The sequence below is a fragment of the Acanthaster planci genome, linkage group LG04 (genome assembly GCF_054643075.1).
Source record: "Acanthaster planci isolate LZ-2023a linkage group LG04, COTS_SCS, whole genome shotgun sequence".
NCBI lineage: Eukaryota > Metazoa > Echinodermata > Asteroidea > Valvatida > Acanthasteridae > Acanthaster > Acanthaster planci.
In genome coordinates, this window is record NC_141780.1 from 13,362,282 (window position 1) to 13,386,999 (window position 24,718).

Below are 24,718 nucleotides of genomic sequence, written 5' to 3' on the forward strand. Positions count from 1 at the left end.
GCTGTGTCGAAAATTGCGGCACAGGTAACGCTGTCCGATCCCACTAGTTTAACTCATCAGTGGCAGTCGCGTAATCAAGCCAGAAGTAATCCCGCATGGCAGATGACCTTTCGACTGAAGCCACCACTGAAGGGGGATATCCTTGAAACTCGTGCTTTGGGTTGTGATTGTTTCACAGGCAGAAACTGACGCTTTTCTTTGAAGGTAGTTGATGGGGGCATACTGCCAGGCTCTGGTAGTACTGCTGTACACGATACACCGATGCTGGAGTTTTCCTTCACTTTTTGCTGATATTTTTTTGAGTGAACATTTAAGAGTAAAATGCATTTTATCCTTGTTAATGACGTGTCATTTCAACTGGTCCTCATGGCCGGCTTGGTGGCAGGTTGCATGAATCCACCAGACTGGCAGGCTCAGGATTTTCAGACACGATCGCAGGAAGCGGATTTCATCATTTTGGGACGGGTAGTAGGGTTGACCCCGATGCCGGAGGAGGGGGACCCGCCGATGTCCCTGGGCTTCACAGCAGCAATTGATGTCCAGTGTGTGTACAAAACCCCAACAAACGACGCAGGCATTGCGAGCTCCATCACCGTTACTCCGGTCAACTTTACCATGAGCTGCGCCAAGACAGTGCTGTCTGAGGAAAGGGTGTATTTAGTGTTCCTGAGAAAGAGTGCTGGGAGTGGTGATTTCATGCCGGATGAAGTCAACCGGGAGGAGGCGCAGTTTTCTCCCGATGCGGCAAAACTTGAATACCTGGTAGCGACATATGGGGCCGGCAAGGACTCCAGAAGTCCGGGCTGTCCCAAAACTGATGCAACCGGGGACGGGAACTCAGACGGCCCTGTTGGAGGGAGAAATGACAGCCATATACTTAGAGGTGATGGCGGCGTCACTCAGGCACCGACGAATCAACACAGCCCAATCAAGACCGATGTGACTGATCCCAGAAATGGTTCAGATAAATCCATGGTTATGTCCATACATGTTTTGGTAGGAATCGCAGTCTTGGTTTCTCTCAGTAGTAACATCTAAAAGCATCCAACAACAGTAAGCCCATACTCTATAAGACGTCAAGCAAACCACTAGCACAAGTCCTTAGCACGCTGGTTTATTCAAAGTGTACCCTTGGCTTTCTATAGAATGCACACAAACCTCTGTTCAAACATCTGCTATGCAAAATAATAACTAAGTTTGTCAAAAATCCACAGACAGGAGTACCTTTCTGAACGAGAAACGAAGAGAACGTTTCTCCAACCCGGAAATGCGTATACCAGATTAGTTTCTAATATGTAACCTTTTAAATGATATATCCAACGTCCGCTCAAATACAAGACAACACTTTTTAATTAGTTTTACTGGTTCAAACGATTAATGAAAACTGTGTATATAGGCCTACACCATGTTAATAATCGAGACTTATATGCAGGTTTGCATTTAGTGTATAGATTCACTTGATTTGAAAGGTTTTTAATTACAAAATAACGGCCAACACCTATAATACAAGCAGAGTATGCCTACATGTTACAATGATGGTGCGCGGTACATTTAGTTTTCAAAAGGGAGCTGTGTACCTCTCCGAGATAGATGTGTATAAGGGAAAATATTAACTTTGGTGCAGATTGTAAGCTGCTTAGTAAACACAAATGGATATAAAATGCATTTTTGAATTTTCATATTCTCGATATAAGCCCCAACACAAAAACTTGATCCAATGCAACTGATGTTAGCTACTTTGTCACACTTTTTTCATATACCTTGGCTCTACATGAGTCGGATTGAAATTCTGTATTACTACGGTCATTATGCATGTGCATACGTGAAACAGTTTCTCGTCGTGCAAGACAAGCTTTATGCCATCTTGCGACTTTATTAGATTAGGTCACATAGAAATATATGTATGTTGTAAGTCTACATAAACATAATTATACAGAAAACTCTTTAAGACGTTTTCATTACGTAACGAACTTAGAAAAGTATTTAAAGTCCAGGTAAATACGAATACCAATAAAGCTATACCATGCATTTTTACCAAAGAAATAATTCACTGTCAGGTTTCCGGAAAAAAAAAACATCAGTTTCCTAACCTTCAACGGCGACATTGGGCCAACTGCAGGGGGCATGGTCATCGAGGCTGCTTTTTGCACGTATTTTTGAGGCAAAACACGGGTGGTGGGGAATGTTAACCTTGCAAGGCAACTGTGGTGATCGATAAAGGGCCTTGGATTCAATCTGTTTGGGCAACCAGTTCAGGGAGGCGGCTGCTGCTCATTCTTTGCAGCTGAATTTTCAAGGGGCATCAAGACCCATTATTGTGGCTGGCTCCAAGCGCTGATGGTCCAGATTCATAGGGGTGGGGTTGTTTTGTTGGTAGGGTGCTAAAATTCGGAAGGGGTGAGACTAAATCTGGGAACTTTTTACAAGGTTTGGGAATGAATTAAGGAATGTGAAATTGTCCTTCCGATGGCTTTTTTAACCACATGGCACCGGATGACAAGTAAGCACACACACAATTTCCTTATTTGTTCCATATACTCGTTTAAAAATTATTTTTTCATTTCCAAGGTTGACGTATTAACGTTAAAGCGTCATGCTTGGTTGGGTCAGAGCGCGGGAGACGATCCTACACGTGGACACTGCTGCTAGGTAGACCCCCCCCCGACTGTGTAACAACTACACATTTTCCTGATTTTTTTACGATACAACATTAAAACGTGACAAAAACAGTATCTTACATGTTCAAGCATGTTTCTGGCTTTAGCTACATGTACATATAAGTACACGTACCCTACTCAAATTGAAGGCTTTCAACCTTTAAAATGTGTTGATGAACAACATATGGGAACCTGCTTCCCCATCCAGCAGGACCATGAAAGCCCGTGAGCCTTTCAAGGCACTAGGTACTGTACTTCTTATGCCCTTCTATAATAACCACTGAATGTTTTGCTTTGAGAGAAATATTCATCTGGTATATATTCCTACAGCCATTTGTTTTTTATCCAGACCCACTCTGTCTCATTTCCTTCCCAATGCCACTTTCACTGAAAAGTGTTCACTTTTCTGTTTTACCACACATTTGCATACCGTTTGCATATTGTTATTAGCTGATCTAGTTGAACCCTTTCTGATTGGACTAACACTCTGTAAGGTTTAATACATGTGCTAAATCTGTCCTATGGGTGCATAGGTAAGATCTTGGGTGGACAGGCGGAATCCTCTTGTTGTGACGCCAACACTGCCCCCTTCTTAGATTTTACAGTTCATGAATGATAACCGCTGAAAAAGAGAACCTTTAACAATCTAATGACTGCTGGGAGAAGAGTGCACTGTCGCATGCGCACGCTTTAAATGTACCAAAAATGGAACCAGCACTGAGCAGCAACTTGTGTGACTGCGACAGCAACAGCAGAGCATGTTCAGGGGTATGTGTGACTGAGAAAGTTGGCCCATGTGAGCCACGCAGGCATTCATCATTGAATAATTAGAGAAAATTGATGGGGATAGAACCAACACTGCAATGAGGCCAAAGGCAGGGATGCTACACATTCTGACATTTTTGTCCGAAGTTTCACTGAGGCACATGAGAAATGTTTAAACAATCAAGCATACACATACATGCACACAGAGCCAATAATGTGCATTTTGTACAGCGGTTCAAAAATTTAAAATTTTGCCTGAAATCTGGCTGTTGCACAATTATGAATTCATTTCCATCTTCTTAATTTATGATTGAAAACATATTTTTTCCACTCGTTTGCCTATGGCTGCACTTTTTATTCCTCATGTTTCTCCCATTGACACAACAATTGTTTCTGCTGACTGTGATTATTGCTGTCATGGTGGCACTAAGGGAAATAATTTACTGTTTACAGTATCACTAGACTGTCAGAAAAGCAGTACTTTTTCATAAGGTTCACCCAGCCTGTAACCATGCTTTCTTTCTTTGCCAACTCGCTGAGAAAGAACAAAGACTGACCAGGAAAGGAATTGAATTTTAGCCTATACATACTAAAAATGCCCCTTTTCGAAAAGAAATTTGATAAGAAGTGCTGCCCCTACATAAAAAGCAAAACACTTTTTGTTTTGCTCCTTGGTAAACTGCTTTACCAGCTGATGTACAGTAGATAGATGGCTTGATAGCTGTGTGCACTCAATGATTAACTGAACCACAGTTACAGTAGATCGATCAGATTCTCCTTGTACAAACGAGAGCCTTCACGACTGACAGCATCCTTTGAAAGCTGGAAAATGTCAAAAGGAAAAACAAAAGAAAACAAAACAAATTTAAATAAGCAGGGCAGCAAGAGAATCAACCGAGTTGCTGTGCTGTACTTTAAAACACCATTATGTACAGTTTACACATTGCCGAAGTGCATCCAGGAAGTGGGTCACCGGGGCAGGGACGCTGGCACTGTACTAAGAGGCATTTTTTTTGTTTCAAAAAAGACTGTCCGAATTCATCCATAACAGAAGCTTCCAATCTTCTCAACAATGGTTCTTTCAATTCCTTAAAAAAAAAGATTACCGTAACAAAAACTGGAAAGTACTACGTACATGTATGTGCGGTAGACGTACTACATGTACATGTACAAGTATTATAAGCTAAATCACATGTACATGTATTATAAGCTAAATCACATGAACATGTACATGTATTATAAGCTAAATCACATGAACATGTACATGTATTATAAGCTAAATCACATGTACATATATTATAAGCTAAATCACATGTACATGTATTATCAGCTAAATCACATGTACATGTATTATAAGCTAAATCACATGTACATGTACATGTATAAGGGTATACGGTACATGTACTCGATCTTCTACTTCCACGGTGCTCTGCATTATCTACCTGTCTACTGGGTGTATATTTTTATACACGTGTACACTGCACAATATACATGAACAAGACAACTCCCCCAAATTAAAATTCATGTAATACTAGAGTTGGCAAGGTCTTCTGCCATTGTCATTTGATCTGCTTTGATCAATTCAAGTGGAAAGGCAATGTCCCAGTGCTTGTCTGCTTTCATTAAATTGATGGATAACCTGGTTAAGCCAACCTTGTTGGCTCCTCAAGTCTTTTCAGACTGATTACTTATTTCATCAAGTTGTCTGGATGGTACTGCATTCTGAGTTCACTCCTTCTGTTTATCACACTTTCATCAACTTGCCCTGATAAATTACTTTTTCAAGTAACTCTCAAGAAAGACATGTTGCTTGAGAAAATAAATCTCTACAGTATGTAGTATTAAGTGAAGTTGTCATTGAGATAAGACTAATTCTGCATGTACATCTACAGTATCTAAATTATGATTTGGCTGAAAAACACAGATAATCAAGTGTAATGACATGAAATAGGCCACTTACAATATTACATGTAACTTTGATTTACTGATAGTTTCTGATTTCAAAAATGACATCACTCAAAAGCATATGGATGTGAATTTCCATACAGCTGTATGGGATATTGGTTTGGTTTTCTCCTCAGAAAGTTTGTACAATAACTATGACCATAATTTAAGGTTGAGGGTTTGAATTTGTCAAAGCTTATTCGTCCCATCCAAGTGGGCACACAACATCGTTTTAATGAGGGAAACGGGTCGCAAGACTTTGTTTTGAAATTGATCCAACATTGTAATCATGAAATGGTGTCAGACAACATTGCTTTAATGTTTAAACATTGAAACAATGTGGTGCATGGACCAGGAGTCCTGTAACAAGTGGTTTTTACCTTTGCTAAATACCACAAGTTTCGTTTAAAAAACCAGCACTCAAAAAAGTATCCCAAAATCAGACTTTGGCATAATAAATAAGCCCTTTACTCATCAAGTACCAAGCTTAAAGCAGGACACAGTAAGTGGTGAGCTTGACACCAAAAAAAAATTATTGTTTCCCATTTTACTGCAAATAATTAGAGTGCACAGGTAGGTAAAATTTGGAGGGAGACATTTCTTCGAGGGGAGGGGGTGCTTTGAATTTTTTAGACAAAAATATTAGCCTGGAATGATGGTCAGTTAGGGCCGGCGACCATTTAGACCCAGTTTGAAAAGGGCCCCCCTCCATAGCCCACCCTGTATAATGCCTGCCCGGTATTCAGGCTACTCCAGGCCGGTATCAGGCCTGTCTGCACATGGGCATTTCAAAGTCCCTGATGAAAGGCTTCCCCCCCCCATGCTTCCACAGATGAATAGGGGTCTAAGCAGATTAGTGTAAAACATTGTATAGCGCTGAAGGATTAAAAACCACAAGCAGGTTCCTTCTGGGGTAGATTACATGCACCAGTGCTTGCAAACAATAGACCCTAGGATCGAGACATTCCAGATCTACAACCAGTCCAGTCTCCCAGGCCGGTAGCCAGGCCGGTAGCCAGGCCGGTAGCCAGGCCGGTAGCCAGGCCGGTAGCCAGGCCGGTAGCCAGGCCGGTAGCCAGGCCGGTAGCCAGGCCGGTAGCCAGGCCGGTAGCCAGGCCGGTAGCCAGGCCGGTAGCCAGGCCGGTATGAAAGAGGTTTTTGCAACAGGGCGAGCTTAGGGGGGGGTCCTTTTCAAACCGGGTCTAAATGGTCGCCGGCCCAAACTGACGATCATTCCAGGCTAATATTTTTGTCAAAAAAATTCAGAGCTTTTTGTGTTTTCACTTATTGGCGACCATTTACAAATGATGACATACATGTAGGATTGAATACATGTACATAATATATAATACTAATGTACCATACTGTACGTGTACGTGCACTACTTGTACATGTACGTGTATTATTGGCACTGTGTACATGTAGTCACTGGACATGCTGGATGAGTGATGGCAGATACATGTACCATAGAATGCCTAAAATTAGAAAGGGGACAGTTGTCACTGTGGGTACAAATACACAATAACAAGCTGACCAAAGCAAATAACAAAAATACAGAGCAATGTGCACAAACATACATGTAGGCTCTAAACTTTTTTCAATCAATTTTTCAAACAAATGGCAGTGGTTGTGACTGATATTCTTGTATCTATTAATCAGAAACACAACAGTTTCTTGTTTGGTTTTTATCTAGGGACAATCATGACAATAGGAAAAGTTGACTTACATGTACCTTTTCTTCTGGATCTGGAATGATATCAACGAGCTGAAGGGAAAAAAATCAAAATAACACAGTTGAAGTACAATGTGTAAAGCTTAAGCTCTTCCCATGGCAAGAAACCCATGCCCCTGGGACTCATTTGGCACAGTATGGACATGTGTAAGAACTCAGCTGTAATGGCATGGTATAAAATAACTCAATGATGTAACCGCTTGTCACAACTCCTGTATTGCTGCATTTGATGTTTGAAAAAAATGGAGTTAAGTAACAATGGTATTAAGGGTCCTCCTTTCTGAAGGGGTCCTGCGTGAAGTACAGTAGAAACAATGATTCACATTGAAGGAGTTGTGTAGCAGAATGCAAGGAAGCAAAGTTCCGTTTTTCATTATGAGTTGATAAGACAAGGCTACTGCTTTTAGAAAAAAGCTACATGTACATGAATGTGCATGTGCACGTATATACACGTGTACTTTTTTTTTCCACTAGATTTTCGTTTGAGAGAAAAATCTTGTGGTCATAAACTCGTCACTTTGAGAAAAAGAGTGGAACAAATGTACCGGAACATAGATTTTAATTTTGCTGGGTTCTGAAAGAACTGGGGTTTTTAAATGGACTTACATGTAGCATTAATTCTCTCATTTCACAAATGTGTTAGAGCAAGTTCTGTAATAACTCTTTCCTGTCAAGCCACCGGCAATGTTTAGTGTCACACTGTTACCATGGTAACTGTGTCCCAATTACATGTACATGTCAAACCACAATATACATATACATGTATCGGTATATTTCTGCCATTTTCAATTAGCCAAAATATCTCACACATGTAGTGAATAGCCACATTCCTTAAATCTGAAGACCTCATCATACTTTGCAAAATCAGCAGAACAGGTAGAATCGACCAGGAATTATTTGGCTAGTTTTGCTACTTCATTCAAGTTGAGCATTACACACGCCATTTGTGTCCCTTGTTAGAGAGTGAACACAGAAGCCCTGGTTAGAATCTGCGCCTCACGTTTCACCTCTGCTTAATGTAAAACTAAAGCAGTGACCAACACTACCATACTGTATTATGGAGCAGAAATAAAATTACTTGACACGCTAGAGGGCAGAAAATATATTTATTAATTTATTTGGCTTTGCTAACACTACATGTATTTAGCAGCTCAATAGTTGAACTGTAGTAATTTATAATGAAACAGTAAATTAAACAATTACAATAGATACAATTCAACAGATACAAATCTACAGTCTACAGGTACAAACCATTATTTTGAAAAAAAAAACAAAAACAAAAAAGCCAGACTAGATGATAGAAATTCAAAAACAATTTCCAGTGTAAACAACGAGGCAAGAACCACTTCCCCAACCTGACTCTCCCATTTAAGAAATGACTTATACCTGTAATGGATAAATAAAAAACTCACCAGGCCAACAACTGGGGAGTTTGTCTTTCCTTCCTGCAGGTTAGTCTTGGTCTCCAGTGGGGCCCTACCATCACATAGAGTGACCTCTTTGGTGCAGGCTGGAGACGAGTCCAAGTCCAGCTTGATAATGGCCTCTTTGGCTGTGGGTGGAGCTGGCTTTGGAGGGGGCGGAGAGCCGGAGGGACTGGAGGTGGTGGTGGATGTCCTGAGCGCACGGAACTGTACAGGACTGAGGATAGGTCAGACAGAATCAAGATCAACGGTGTTGCTTTTGTTCATGAATGCACAGTAGATATGGTAACTTTACACTGATGTAAAGTTTCACGCCATCACACATGCTTTGAGTACATGCCAATATGAAAAACTCCTGAAGGTTTGGCATGATAAAAACAATGCACTGCGGTGACCTCAGAGAAAATGTACAATAGGAAGGGGGGGAGGAAGCTGAATTCAGCAACGCCCATCCAGCCCTCTTGGAAGAAAACGGAGCCTGAAAGTTGACCCCTGATGGCATGCTTCTGGAACCCTTGGATAGGAAAAATAATGTGCAAAAACATTAGAATTTACAACATTTTTTCGTTCAGTTACTTCTTAAAAAATCCCAACTCGGAAGGGCTTTGGAAAATATTTGCTAGTGCGTGTACATGTATATCAATTTATAGAAACAGAACAATACCCGACGTAAAAAAGAAAAATCCTGCCAAAAATTGCGCATCACTTCCAGAAATCTAAAATACACGAAGAACAGTGCAATGCGGCAGTCTCGTACTCAGATGAACAATTACAGTTGGAAATTTTATGGTAGTCTGTAGGTACATGTAGAAGCCAAAACAAAAACAGATCAAAATATTTTACAAACTTTTTTAATTTATGCAGCAATAAACTTAAAGCAGTAATCTACTTTTATGAAAGATTCTAATATTTTATCTTGGCTTTGCTGACAAGAACATGTCATGTCAACTCAACAGAATCTGGAACCCATTGATTGCAAGTGGGTAAACCTTTGCAACGTTTTACAATCTCGTTTTCTTGTAAGCACAGGGAGTGAAAACAAACGTGCATGAACAAGGAGACCTAGGTACAATACCGCCGGAAGTGAAAGGTCATTAATGAAATTCGTTATTTACCCATCTCAAGATGACTTTTCCTAAATATTACTTGAGAATACAGGTGAAATTCCAACATGAGTGTTTTATGGGGGGGTTTCAGTTTGGAATCACTCTTCCAAAATTATCGAACGTGATACATGTAGGAAGGCCCAATGTAAAATCCCCATAGGCGGACCACGTGAGGGTTCCGGAAGCTCGCTGTGTGACCTTTTACTTTCTCAGCATGGGACAAGTTCGAGGGATGAAGTTGTCAACAACTGGTTGATTCTAATCGGTACCCAGGATATATTCTATGCAGAGGTTACAATCAAGTAAAATCGGTGAGTGGTTAGCAAATGATTGTCACTTGGACTTGTTACGGTCTTAAAACTGTTAATCTTTGGCTTGGGTAAACTGATAAATCTGAATTTTTTATAGTCTGACCAAACAACCTGACACATGCTCAGCCTACAGTTTCACCTGTATGGTGTGGACATGTACCTGGGGTTGGATATGGTGCTGCTGGTGGAGCTTAGTCTCGAGGAAGACGCAATGGAACGCCTGGAGGGTGTCGGGATGCCAGACCGGCGCCACATTGAGCTAGCACTTGCTGGCACCACCTTGGAGTCAGAGCGGGACGGGGTTGAAGGGGGCATCAACTTGGACTGTGGGGTGGGCATGGTGGAAGTGCTCAGTGATCTGAGGAAAGAAACAAATGACAGGAAAGCACAGTGAACAACTGTCAGAGCTGTATATCGAGTTGCAACATGCTATGTGTATGATATGGTGTAAGATGCAGTGCTGTTGATGGACTGCAGTTGAGTGTACATGTAGCACTGCACTCATGCATTGAAAAGTGGCAGCTACCGTACCTGTATACTACGCTGCTTCATGTTGAGATAACAAAGTATCATATTTAAATGCATGCAAAATTTGGAGCCAAACGGCTTCCAATCTGAAGTTGTTGCAACTCTATCTAAACTCAGCTTTCACAACTGCTGGTGTATTTCAAATAAGACTGTAGAATCAAGTACCAATTTTAGCGTGCAACAGCATGAGTGGAAAACAGTTGGTGATGATAAAACAAAAGAAAGCCTTTGAACATGAATACACACAGGTGCAATGTTGCACAAATGTACACGTACAAGTGCTACTCTGACGTCTCTACATGTACATGTACAAGCTGCCACGGTAGGGATCATTCTATTGATCCAGCGGTCTTTCTTTATACCTACACGCAGGCTTCATTATGTATGTTGTAACACCTTTAAAAACGGTTCTGCTACAGTATGTGGCATCACAAATGGTTCCAGATGGGGAAAATCCCTGCTGAAGGAACACAAGCCCTGCACTTGGACTTTGGGGGGAAAAAGAGGAAATTCTAATCTTTACAAGACTTTGTACAGTGCTTTTCAATTTTCAATGGCATGAGTGTGAAAAATCAGCTGATCTGAGGAAAAGTTGCATGCCTGCATATTCCACGTATGTTTCATCATTCATCATAGTCACTAGGTACAGTGTAAGAGAGTGAATGCATGAGACGGACAAAGAGAGAGTACAGGACCCACTACCTTGCTGCAGGCTTGCTGGCAGACTGCTCGTTGGTCAAGAGTCGCTTAGGGACAACCTTCTTGTCTTGATGTACAGGAGTGCTCACTGTTGGAGTACAGAGCTTACGACTTGGTGTCTGCCTAAGGTTTCCTGCAAGCAACAGTGAGAGATCAAGTTACAAGGGGATAAATTCTGGATCGTACTTGTACATGTACATGTATTTAAAATACCTGTCCAGATCACTGTACAGGGTCTGCTCTAAGCAGTCACTATTTTGTTACCTCTTTATTATTTATTCTTCCCCACCTACATGTACATGTACATAGGGATTTACATGCAAGTTCATGTGTACATGTACGTGTACATGTATGTATTGCCACTTGTGAAAGATAATTTCCTGAATATTTGGCTAAAATAATACTAAGAGTACTGAACAGAAGCAACTATCTCCTCTGAAATAAAAGGAGTTTACTGTCTACAAATAAAAATTAATTTTGTTGGTGTATGATGCAGCTTGTATTGCTCCATCGCTGGGTCAGAAACAAGCTAATAAGTGTGACAATGCCATACAATACATCAAAAGATCTCATTGTAATTTTGATAAAACATTGTACTTGTTCTTGTACAAAACACAGTGCGTTTGATAAAAATCTCTAAATGTCAGAAAAATATGAAACACAGGCTGACATTAACCACTTTCTGCCGGGGACTCCGGAATCGGAGACGTATGGTTTATATAGGTGGCCGGGGTCTCCGAACTCGGACAAAGGAAACAGGGCCCTGTAACAAAAGACCGTACTCCGAACAAAAGATCAGGCTGCTGGGCATTACCGACACTTTTCACTCTCAAAAGCCTTCTTTTGAAACCGTATACCAGGGTTTGGGGCATTGAGAGCCACCGGGGACAAAAGCGCTCCACCACCACAGCGATGAGCCACACAGCACCACTGCACGCTAATCTGGCCCCTATTGAAAAGAGGTCAGCAGTGCACTAAGCCAGGTTCGAAAACAAAAGACAGTTATACAAGACTGCACAATCTGGGCTCTGTTTACAAGGCTGCTCACCTGGCTGAAATACTCGGGCGTCAATGAAGGTCACCATTAAACTTAGAGTTGTGCCTAAAGATTACTTGGTGAGGCTATAAACGACCGTTAAATGAAATGAAGTTTTGAAGGATTTTGAAAACAGAAAAAATGATAGGCATGCTTGCCCAGCATCATCAACATTGAAAAATACCTCGGCATGAAGTGGTTAACATCCTTGAGTACCACAAACATGTACCTGCTTTCTTTGGTGTGGCTTCTGAAGCATCTTTGTTGGCACTTGGAACTTTAACCAACCCGACCACTGCTTTGACAGGCTGCGGCCTGTTGGCTGACTGCAAGAACCCACGCTGACCGGGCTTGACCGGTTTAAGCTGGCGGCTGGCCTGCACTACTCGGCGCTGCAGTGGGCCCTGCTGCAGCAGCCTGGGCTTGGCTGCTGGGGCTTTGACACTGTTCACTGCTGCAGCTTCAGGGGAATTTATTCCAGAAGAAATTACTGTTATGCTTGTTATTAAAAGAAAGCAAAATTAAATACACATGCAATTTAGTGTTGACACCCAGCTAATACAGTATGTTTAATACTGTACCGGTACATGTTCTCACCATTTCTCACAAATGCTTACTGTATACCGTGTAATGCAAGATCTCTTTTCACACAATTGGGTTAAGTATGTGACTTGCAAAACACACATTTTGCATGACTAAAATAATTTTAGGAGGAATATATGTAAGTTTCCCAGTTTAAAGAATTAGAATTATTTACACACTGTATGTACACATGAGCGCACGGTGATCAAGTACACCAAACTGAATAATAACGGGAAAAAAACACTTTTGGATTTGCATCACTTTAGTAAATTCACAGTTGCGCAAGTGGCCAGGCACCATGAAAATATGTTACATGAAGTTTGATAACAGATTTTTACAAAGAATATACATGTAGATTTGTACCACTGCTTTAAAATTAATGAAGATCATGAATGAATTCTGTACAGCGTGCAAAAAATGCATTGATCAGGAAATACATGTACGACTCAAAAGCATGCGCCTGTCACTCAGCAGGGTAAGGCAATGAAGAAATAAGACCCTTCTCAGCAATCTTTATTACCTTTATCTGTTGATTTATGCTGGGAGGACGCAACAGTGGATGAGGAGGTTGCAGCTTTGGTTGGTGGATGGGGCCCAGTGGTTCCCTGCAAATTTAGTAAACAAAGCATTTGTTATGATGGCCAACACTCAAGTTTAATAATTTCTTTTGAAAAGGACCCTTTGCTTTTTGAGAAACAATGCACATGCACATGAATTTTGGGGACATACATGTACACTCGATATTTTACCTATTTTGTGGGGACCACAAACGTTGTGGGGATTCACAAGTGTCCCCACAACTCGGTTCAAATTTCCCTAACAAAAACAACTTGCCCCCTGAATGCAGTGAACGCCTACCTGTACATACATACATGTACAGTACCTGTGTGTATAGCAATTGCTCCCAGAATTTTTGACGATAGACACATGTACGGTACATGTACACCCATTGTAGTGTAGTCGAACCTTGTTAATACGAGATTCTGCTTATAACAAGGACATTTTTAGGTCCCAATCCTTTGTTTTACATTGTTTTTATTCCTGTTAACCACTTCCTGCCGAGGACTCCGGAATCAGAGACATATGGTTTATATGCGTGGCCGGGGTCTCTGAACTTGGACAAAGGAAACAGGGCCCTGTAACAAAAGACCGTACTCCGAACAAAAGACCAGGCTGCTGGGCATTACCGACATTTTTCACTCTCAAAAGTGGTGATAATCCAGCCTTCTTTTGAAACCGTATACCAGGGTTTGGGGCATTGAGAGCGAGCGGATTACCACCGGGGACAAAAGTGCTCCACCATCGCAGCGATGAGCCACACGGCACCGCTGCACGCTAATCTGGCCCCTATTGAAAAGAGGTCAGCAGTGCAATGAGCCAGGTTCAAGAACAAAAGACAGTTATACAACACCGCACAATCTGGGCTCTGTTTACAAGGCTGCAGGCCTGGCTGAAATACTCGGGAGTCAACGAAGGTCACCTGTCAACTTAGAGTAGTGCCTAAAGATTACTTCGTGCGGCTATAAATGACCGTTAAATGAAATGATGAATTTTTGAAGGTTTTTGAAAACGGAAAAAACGATAGTCATGCCAGCCCAGCATCATCAACATTGAAAAATGCCCAGGCATGAAGTGGTTAATACAAGGTTCCTGTTATGACAAGGTAATTTGCCAAGTCCTAAAGACATCTTATAAATGAGGTTCAACTGTATGTCACTTCTTACCCACCTTTGTGTGAAAGCTCCCAGGTTGAGGACGCTTCCCCTTCGGTTGCCCCAGGGACAGGCTTGGAGTGTCTGAGGTCTCCGAGGCCAAGCTGCTGCTGGCTTCCGAGATCAGGTCCTCGGACTCGCAGCTGTTGAGCCGCTTGCGCTTGGGGGGACTGCTCAGCTTTTTCCGCAGGAGTTTGTCGGTGCTCGTACCACTTGACGGCTACAAATGTGTGTATGCATACAAACAAAATACAGGATGAATTCCTGTTGCTTAGGCCGACTGTCAAGTGCTGCGCTGCTAAAAAAAGTAATGATCATTTTCTTGCACAGGTACATGTACGTACGACAAAATAATACATTTTCAGATGAAAATGACAGAAATCCGTGAAACATTAATACAGACCTTGACAAGCAAAACCTGAAGAAATTACAAGTACATGTACATAACGGTACTCATGCAAGCTTCAAATTGCAGCTATGGAGACAGTAATGAACATGCGCACATGTACATGTTACGTGTACTGGCACGTACATGTACCATGACCGTGCCACTGCACGGGGCTTGGTCTTTGTTTCAATGGAAATATTCCCACAGAGAAAGTGCAGATGACTGAAGTTTTCATAAAAAGGACCTTTCTTTCAAGAAAGTACTGCCATGCCATACATGCATATAGAGCCATGTACAGTAGCTGTGCTAAAGACTATTTATTGGTCCATGTACCTGTACATGTACCAGTAATTAACAATGTTCAGGCATGTACCATGTTAACATGCATTTATATGTACTTGACACATGCTGATTTGCTTGTTTTCTTACATTAGGAGGTGGTACCAGCTTCTTCAGTCCACCCTTCAATGGTAGTTTGGATCTCTGTGTTCCTTTCACGGGCAACTTGGACTTTGGTGCCTTAAGCGACAGTTGTTTATTACTCTGTGCAGCAGTGAAAGTCAAAGTCTGGGGCTTGTCCCTGGCCAGTTTGGACACGCAATCATCAGCCGACGGCAAATGTGGGGGTGGGGGTGTATTTGCTGGGCTGACCGATATTGTGTAGGTCCCACGGCGCGGGCTGCGCATGTCCTTACGAACCAGCCTCTTGAAGTTCCTGACATCGGTCTTGCCGGGCAGGTTGGCAACGGCAACCCTCTCTATATGGCAATCTGACACCTCAGTGGAGGGTTTTGCACCAGTGGACTGTTCTGATTGCTTTTGGCTGTCGGCAACTACACCCCCAACCGTGGATTCTTCCGTTTTCTTTGAAAAGTCATCGACTGCCCCTGTTTCTTTGCCTGTGCATCCCTGGTCGTCAGATCCTTGCGACGCGTCCCTTTTCTTCTCCTTTGTCAGCTCCATGGCCACCTTGTTGGCCTCCAGGAAGAGTTCCAGGTACTGCTCAACATTGAGAGGGCTCATTGGCTTGCACTCATTGGGCGACTGGCTGTGGAGTTGAGTCTTCTTGGCAATGCAGGCTTCAGTGAAACCAACTGGGCCAAAGAACACCTCATCTTCATCGTCCACTTCAACCTTTTCACTAGTAAAAAGAGAGAGTCAAACATCACTGCTACATGTACAAACAGTGATTAATTAGGTTGGTGACAAGAATATAATATAAAATCAGTGCTCTGGAATATGTGATTGCCGAGCTTTCGGTAACTGTGTACATGTACCTTCTTCACGCCAAGCAGATTCAGTTCTGAATAAACGCAGAAACCTCCACGTTCATTCCCCCTGGATGCAGCATTCCAAGTTTGAAAATGACGCGCTGCTCTAGTTCTTTAGGCTGTACATCGGATGTCGCTTTCCGCAGGATGCAGATGCTTCAGTCACTGAAAGTATGTGGCAGCGCGCAAAAGTGCTGCGCAACAGTGAGACCAGGTGTTTGTTGGCGCACACTGCGCAAGTGTTCCGCGAAGCGGTCACCAAGGCAATGTTTGGTCTCTCCATTGTACAGTTTACCACAGCGACGACATGTAAATTGCAATAAACCACATTACTTGTAATGCATGTATGATCCCCAAGTATTCTGTAGCTAATGTGGGGGCCGACGACTGACGGGCTGTTAACTATGATGGGGCAGGTGTTACATCAGGGGCGCCGACAAGGGGAATGGCTGCCTGCTTTTGACGGCGGGACGGAATCCAACCGGGAACATAAAACCATGTTTCTGACAGAACGATCACGCCTAAATGTGCCAATTGGGGGTTTGGTGAAAAATCGAAGCTGTGGCCACATTATTTCCGTGTGTACGAAAATGTTTGAGAAGAACATTACATACCGAGATATTTCGAGGGTGGTACATGTATGTGAGTATGAGGGGGACGAGATCATGTTACTTGGCCCCGGTGGGTTTCAGAGCTGTTTCGCACTGGATTGAAGATGCAGCATTGAAGAAAGCGTCTGTGATAGCCAGACGGTAACTGCGCTGATAAAAGAAACCTAGCATTTCCTTCCCAAGCGCAGAGAACTCCACATCTACTACAAATCCTATGCAGTCTAAGAAACTGAGAGTTCTTGCACTTGAAGGGGTGAGACGATTGGTACTGCAGGTACATGTACAGTGTAGCTGTGGGAATCTGTGGGTCTGTAATGCACGGTTGTGCCAAGTTTCCGCGCACAGATCTGGATGCGCAAGTTGAGGAAGGTAACAGAGTGTTGCAACACATCAGATGTGTAGCACAGTGTTGGGTGAAAAGCATCCGCAAATGCTAAGAAATTCTCAACGTCATCACACGTACCGGTGATAGCACCAACAATATAATCGATGTATCGCCGGTACATTAACGGCTGCACGCCCTGATACTGAGTCAGCATCTGTTCATCGTTGTGGCCAACAAACAGACAGGCATAACTTGGTCCCATCCACGCGCCCATAGCCACACCACTGATCTGAATGTAGTGCTCACTGTTGAATGCAAAGTTGTTCAACGTGAGCACCAATTCAGCCAGATGGAGCAGAGTGGTGGGAGGATCCTGAGTCTGGCGGAGATCTACATGTAGGTAGTGTTTGAGCGCAGCCAAACCACCCACGTGGGGAATGGATGTGGAGAGCGATTTCACATCCATGGTGAAAAGAAAGTTGGATGAACCTGGGAACTCAAATTCGTCGAACAGATGCAGAGCGTGATTAGTATTCTTGACATACATGTACATGTAGCTGGGGAACGTTTTGACAATGGGTGTTAGAATGGTGTCAAGGAAGTTGGACACCAATTCAGTGGGGCAACTACAAGCAGACACAATGGGGCGGCCTGGATTTCCGAATTTGTAAATTTTGGGTAGCAAGTAGAAGACTGCCATGCGTGAGTTGGGAATGACCAGTTTGGTTGCGTTAGGGGGAGGTCACCAGAGTCAATGAAACCTTGGACAGAGCTAGCAACAATGTCTTAATGCGGTCAACCTTAGCGTAGACTGCTGTGCGCGGGTCAGCCCCCGCGTTAGCTACAGAATACGCGGGGATCATACACGTACATGAATTACAAGTAATGTGGTTTATTGCATTACATGTCGTCGCTGTGGTAAACTGCACATCGGAGAGACCAAGCGTCGCCTTTGTGATTGCTTCGTGGAACATTTGCGCAGTGTGTGCCAACAAACACCTGGTCTCACAGTTGCGCGGCACATTTTTTGTGCGCCGCCACATACCCTCGGTGACGTAAACATCTGCCTCCTGCAGAAAGCATGATCCGACATACAGCGTTAGGACCTAGAGCAGCGCATCATTTTCGAACTTGGAACTCTGCATCCACGAAGAATGAACATGGATTTTTCTGCGTTCATGCAGAACTGAATCTGCTTGCCCTGAAGAAGGTACACAGTTACCGAAAGCTCGGCAATCAAATATTCCAGAGCACTGATTTTATATTATATTCTTGTCACTATTCTGATCACGGTGCTACGCAGCCCTTCTATATGTATTGATTAGGCTGCCTTTATTCCGCCAAACTGTACGGTACTTAGTGGTACACGTACATGTAGGCTACTGCCAAGAAAGCTGCAAAACCGGGTTCCCAGAAATTACGTTTAAAGTTAATAAATTTTTCAAATTCAGGTTTTGCATATCTTTCTCAATTCTCATCAAACATTGAAAATTGTTATCTATAGCAATGGCCCATTTTGCTAATCATGTGGAGGGCATTGTATAATGTCAGAAGACCTAAAAAGCTGAAATTGCCTAAAATCACAATTTTGGGCAGACTTGTCAACTTGTCAAACCAACATGACCAATGGCGTCACGAAGTAAACAAAGCATACAGGTACATGTACAAGTAAAAACATCAATTAAAGTATTTAAAAATGAGGCCTGGGCTGTGCATTGCACTTTAGGGGCACGTGGCCTGGTGGTTGCAAAAACAAAGAAAAACCCCAAAACAAATAAATTATAGAACTAGTTGCAAGAATTCAGGAAAATGATTCCCACTGGCATGTCTTTCAAAATGAAATAAAACACACAAAATTTGGGTACACACATATAATGTACATGTATCCATGTCCAAGTAAGTGATTTCAGAACGTGCATCATTCTTACCTCTCCACTGGAGACACTGGCAGGTCAAAATCAAACTTTTCTCTATCGATCAGATGTTCATCTTCAAGGAAATACATGTATGTAAAACAAAAAAAAGGGACAGGATAAATCTGTTGTGTAGCTTTTTAATAGACAGTTTACAGTATTATTGGTACATGTACTGTACATACATGTATGTGGCAAAGAGTACACGTGGTAAAGAGTGCACATGTGGTAAAGAGTACACATGTGGTAAAGAGTACACATGTGGTAAAGAGTACACATGTGGTAAAGAGTGCACATGTGGTAAAGAGTGCATATGTGGTAAAGAGTACACATGTGGTAAAGAGTACACATGTGGTAAAGAGTGCACATGTGGTAAAGAGTGCACATGTGGTAAAGAATGCACATGTGGTAAAGAGTGCACATGTTCATGTATGGACCCTAACAGACAATCAATACATGTTAACACTGAATAAAATTATTCTTTTCATTTCATGAAATGAAATCTTTTGTATCAATTTATACAATGGCTGAATGAATCCCCTGTGTGATCAAGTCACCATTGAAATTGCAGCACAAAGTACTCAGTTTTTCAACTTACATGTAAATGTACCAGTAGGAACCTTTAAGGGAAACAATGAGATGTCCACACAAGTTACATGTACATGTACGTGTGCAAATGTACTTCAGGTACTGGCTTGGGTGCTGAGGCTGTTATTGCATGGAAGAGGCAATTGCTTTTGTTAGCAAAGTAAAAATTGAGTTGTGGAAACAAAATCTCTCCTCATGACGAATGTGTTTCAATGACTATTGTTCAACATGTGTAACATATGGTCATGTTCATGAACATCCCACAACTACACATAATGATACCAGTTTACATGTATAAATGTACATGTGTTTGGTTTCCTACCTGCTAAATATGTCCATGGTGTGGATCCATTACTATTCTGTGTGTCCTGACTACACCTCTCTGTCATTATCTCTGTGGTGTGCAGATGATCCTCACCACTTGACTGCATGTCCCCTGAATTAGTGACAGGTGAACTAGCTGAGTTCTCAATGGCTACTCCCGAGGCCTCTTCAGCGGTTTGTGTATTGCTACCATTGTCCTTTGCTTGTACTGCAGCATTAAATGGAGACCCTAGATCTAGCAAAATGCCAACCTCGGGCTCTACAGATGAAAAAAGAAAATGAAGTCTCATTTTTCAAAACATACCATTTAGGGGGATTCTACTGCAAAGAACTTTTCATACACATGCTGTCTGCATTCCTCTTCTTTGAAAACTTTTGAAGTCCATCCAGATGGGTTAAATGTATTGAAAAGTGTTTTGCTCTTGAATACATGTACATGTATACCATTCCTAAAACATGCAGAAAGGTAAAATTGGGAAATTATACATGGTTTTAAAACTGATACATAGTAATGTACAGTGTACATGTAGGTGTATTTTTAATGATATGAAAAACTGCACATGTAATCTACATGTACAAGTACCAGTCCATGTATCTACCTTTTCCCAAGCAATATCCGCAAAACCGAAAACCCAAAGGACCCACTACACATACATGTACATGTAACTTCTGCCAAAATTGTTTTTGTGTAAATAAAAAGTCTACATGTACCAGGGTATGTACAGTATAGTTCTGTTTACTTACCATGACAACTGTTTCTACCTGATGGGGACTCCATGCTGAAGTGGTGTTAAATATGATCTAAATAAGAATACATGTAGGAAAAATTGAGATTACTGAAATTACATGTACATTCTATCTCCAGTCAGTCTGACCAGTACTGCTCTCAGTACATCAAAATGTACACAGGGCTGTCACAAATATCCTATTATTCAATCGATTATCAAATATTTGAATACTATTTTCTGAATTTGAATATTCGAATGCAAAATTGATAAAAGGAAAGGAAGAATTTTCTTGTTTTAAATGGGAAAATATTTCACAATGGAGGCTTGCTTCAAGCAGATTGATATGAAAAGTAACAGAATGATACATCCTACGATTCAAACTGTAAATTTTTTCATTAAAAAGTGTATAAAGAATTGAAACTTTCAACAAGGCAAGAAGTATTGTTCTTCTCTTCAATCTTGCTTAGTCAGACTGGAGATCTGTAGTCCTACATACATGTACATGTACATGTTATAGAGATTTATGATAATTTACAATTGAGTGCATTATTGCAACTGATTTTGTAAATGGTTTGTCGCTGTGACCAAATATCCGGATATTCAATCGAATTGTCAAATATGTGTATTCAAATAGTGAATTCTTCGAACTGACTCAGCTCTAATCTACATGTACACATGTACACGAACGCATACATGTACATGTATGTACATGTACATGTGTACGGTACACGTACATGTGCTTGTTATAGTGTAACAGCATCACAGTCACAGTCCACTATCCACTGCCAAATAACTTTTAAAAGGTACTGTACATGTACATGTAGTTGATACTTACATGTAACAATGGACCGGTCTAATGTTAGGTGCATGTACATGTACATACATGTAATACATGTACATGTACAGTACATTTATGCAAATATGCTGTACATTACAATGTAATGCGTTTGCTGTTATGACAAATCAACTGAAAATGATTGCGAAGGCTTTGAAATGAATGATGGCCATGGCAGAGAGTGCCATTGTTACGCCCCAACTATAGCATCAGTCCCAACTACCGGGTACATGTGTAGTTGGTCCCGCCCCAACTAGAGTGTTACATTTGGGCTGGCCCAACTACAGCAGAGAGGTCCTGTGTGCATGATGTACCAAAGTCATATTGTTTATAAATGTCATGTCATCGGTCATAGGGCTAGATGAACAGATGAAGTGCTACATTTTAGATGAACTGTGTCAAGTGTGAGGCACATTGACTTGGATAATCAAGACAATTCCCACATTGGTCAACAATAGTTGGGCCAGCCCAACTGCAGCACTACAGTTGGGACTGTTCCAACTATAGTTGGGACTTATGCTGTACATGTACATGTAGTTGGGGCATAATACTATCATTGCCCTGGGTACAGGTCGACTTGTACTTGTGCCAACTCGTAAACCAATCAACTCGTACATGTACAACAACCAATGTATGTACGTTGACCAACTCGTGCGCTGATCAACTCGTGCACTACAACGTGACGCACTGTTGGTTTTAGTTGAACTCTGGAGTAGAAATACTGGAAAACTAAAAATTAAAAAACTAAATGATCCATTTCCAAAGAATAGCATCAAGATTTAACATTGAAATTTAGTCAAGACAAGAGATGTAAATTGCATAGTCAACGGAGGTTATTCAGACTTCACGTGTGTGGGGGCACAGGTGTCTGTTGGAGGAGAACGTGCCCCCTGTGCTCCCCCCCCCAGCTAGTTACATGTATGTACGCCACTGAGGACTGAAGGCAACGTCATCACAATAGCACTCATGCTCAAACGTTTCGTGCTAATCAGGCAAATGGTACAATTTGGAGTACGGCATTGGCATATTAGTTGGCACACATACAAGTTGACCACCAGGACAAGTATTTATTGCCCTCCTTACATGCCTAACTGGCATGACTGACTGAAGTACGCGAATTTACATGTATGTTGGCCTACCATGGGAAGATGTGTAACATGCATGACGGTTTAGTACATGTACATGTGTATTTCGAGAACTCTGAGTCACTAACTCTGTGATACTCCGTAGAGCAACTGTTAGTGAGTTAGAGTTCTCAAAGTAACGGTATATTTGCCACATCCTTAATTTTAAGTCTGATTAGTTTCACAGTTGGCCTACTGCCGTACCGGTAAGAGGCGAAATGTTCAACAAAAACCATCACACACGTCACACTGTCACTGTGTACAAGCCCCACAAAAAGTGCCCTCTTGGTGTTGGACGTCAAGAACCCCGACAGTTCTGAGAGTAGTCCACACTTAAACTACATGTACATTATTAGGCTACATACATGTAGATGTAGCATTATGGCCCCATCGCTCAGCCAACCATGCCATTGCCAACATGCACAGGGATACCGGTACATGTAAGCCTTGTCGCCGCCCCTTCTTCCTTCCCACAATGCCTTTCTACTATTGTGCAGTATTAGCGATGAGGCTTACATGTAAATGACAAATGCATGATGAACAGATGACACTACCTGACAATGAGCAATGACTCAAGCTGTTACAAGATATGAATTCAAATAAGGCTTCAGGTCTTGACACCATTCCTGCCAATATCTTGAAAAAAAGTCCTTCAATCGCTCCAGTGTTAACCAAGATTTTTTAAAAATCACTTGATTCTGGATGCCTACCCGATGTTTGGCATGATGCTATATGTAATGTGACTCCGGTATACAAGAACATGAAGAAAGGAGACAGATGTCAGCCTGTAAATTACAGGTAGGTATCGTTGACATGGATTCCATGTAAGATTTTGGAACATATTCGTCATCCTATCATGAATCATTTTGATAAATATCGCATCTTAGTTGACGTTCAATACGATTTCACAAGGGACATTCCTACGACACTCAGTTATCCGCTCTTGTTGATGACCTTTCAAAGATTTTGGATGACAAAGGCCAAGCGGACCTGATTATTATGGACTTCAGCAAGGCGTTTGTTTTAGTGCCTCACCAACGTCTCTTGATGAAACTCCAACACATGGGAATCAGGAACAACACATTAAAATGGATCAAATCCTTCCTTACAAACCGTTACCGACAGGTTGTGCTGGAGGGCGTATCTTCAAAAAGAGCTAAAGATACGTCAGGGGTTCCCCGAGGTACATGTACTGTCTTGGGACCCTTGCTTTTTCTGGCATAAATCCCCTGCCGGCGAAGGTCCACTCAAAGGTTAAACTTTCTGCAGACGACTGCATCCTCTATAAAAGGGTGCAAACACCTGAGGACTCAGAATCAGATATACTTCAAGCAGACCTTGATGCATTAGTTGACTGCGAAAAAGACTGGCAAATGTCTTTCAATCCTTCCAAATGTTTCAGCATGAGAGTCACACACAAAAGAAAGCCGGTTATTACGAAATACAAGATGGGTCTCCACACCCTCGAGGAGGTAAGACATTATCCCTACCTAGGTGTTGAACTTAGCAGTGATTTGAAATGGTCAACACATATCAATCAGACTGTTGCCAAGGCTAATAAAATGTTATTTTTTGTTGGAGGAATTTATACTATTTCATATAAATCGCTGATCAGACCGAAACTTGAATACTGCTCTGGGATTTGGGATCCACAACACAATTCGGACGGGAATAAGTTAAGTATGGTGTTTGTACGTGAATAAATGGACAGATACTGGACAGACTGACACTGAGTGATCATACGAAGCAATGAAGAACTTTCCGAAAATCCCTGGCCAAAGACTAGGCCCCACTACTATTAGTTTCCAGCTAGGGCCTATATACATGACATACGGTATATGTGACGGAATGTGATAATATTGACTAAAAGAAAGCTCAATACACTCATCTAAAGCCCCAAAGGATCCCAGGACCTCCAAAAATTTCTCACCCAAAACCACCAGCTCAGTACTGTACGTTCAGGACTCAACTCGACTCTGTTTAAAACTGCCCGACTCGGGATTTAAGTTACCATGTGATGTTTGTATTGGCATATGATTGGTAAGTCAGTGCCAGTCCATTTTACGAGGTAGGGAGTATCGATATTCCAGAATCTTTCTTGTCATCTATACACGT

At 41.9% G+C, this 24,718-nt stretch overlaps 1 protein-coding gene across 6 annotated transcripts; it reads right to left on the bottom strand.

Moving 5' to 3' along the window:
* Positions 1 to 1,098: 1,098 nt before the first annotated feature.
* On the bottom strand, positions 1,099 to 24,655 carry LOC110985635 (uncharacterized). Of its 6 annotated transcripts, XM_087135968.1 has the most exons (15): positions 24,534 to 24,638; positions 23,723 to 23,885; positions 23,314 to 23,388; positions 20,661 to 20,717; positions 19,915 to 20,175; positions 19,020 to 19,080; positions 15,314 to 16,025; positions 14,513 to 14,716; positions 13,305 to 13,389; positions 12,432 to 12,662; positions 11,170 to 11,299; positions 10,100 to 10,297; positions 8,511 to 8,739; positions 7,093 to 7,131; positions 1,099 to 4,244 (listed from the first exon to the last, which is right to left on the bottom strand). In XM_087135968.1, exons 4-15 carry the CDS (start codon positions 20,692 to 20,694, stop codon positions 4,176 to 4,178), a joined length of 2,253 nt encoding a protein of 750 aa, XP_086992094.1. In that variant the 5' UTR covers positions 20,695 to 20,717; positions 23,314 to 23,388; positions 23,723 to 23,885; positions 24,534 to 24,638; the 3' UTR covers positions 1,099 to 4,175. The 6 variants fall into 6 exon arrangements, with proteins under 6 accessions (XP_086992094.1, XP_086992095.1, XP_086992093.1 ...); XM_087135969.1 differs by lacking the exon at positions 23,314 to 23,388; XM_087135967.1 differs by lacking the exon at positions 23,723 to 23,885 and having other exon boundaries at positions 24,534 to 24,635.
* Between the last annotated feature and the right edge of the window lie 63 nt (positions 24,656 to 24,718).

Bases quoted from the DNA above. Each gene is read 5' to 3' on its own strand.
- LOC110985635 (XM_022246784.2), bottom strand. From the start codon at position 20,694: ATGGAGTCCCCATCAGGTAGAAACAGTTGTCATG. The intron at 19,081-19,914 runs GTAGGAAACCAA...ATTTCCTTGAAG, and splicing joins ACCATGGACATATTTAGCAG to ATGAACATCTGATCGATAGA. The intron at 10,298-11,169 runs GTAGTGGGTCCT...TTCTTTCCTCAG, and splicing joins GCCAGCAAGCCTGCAGCAAG to ATCACTGAGCACTTCCACCA.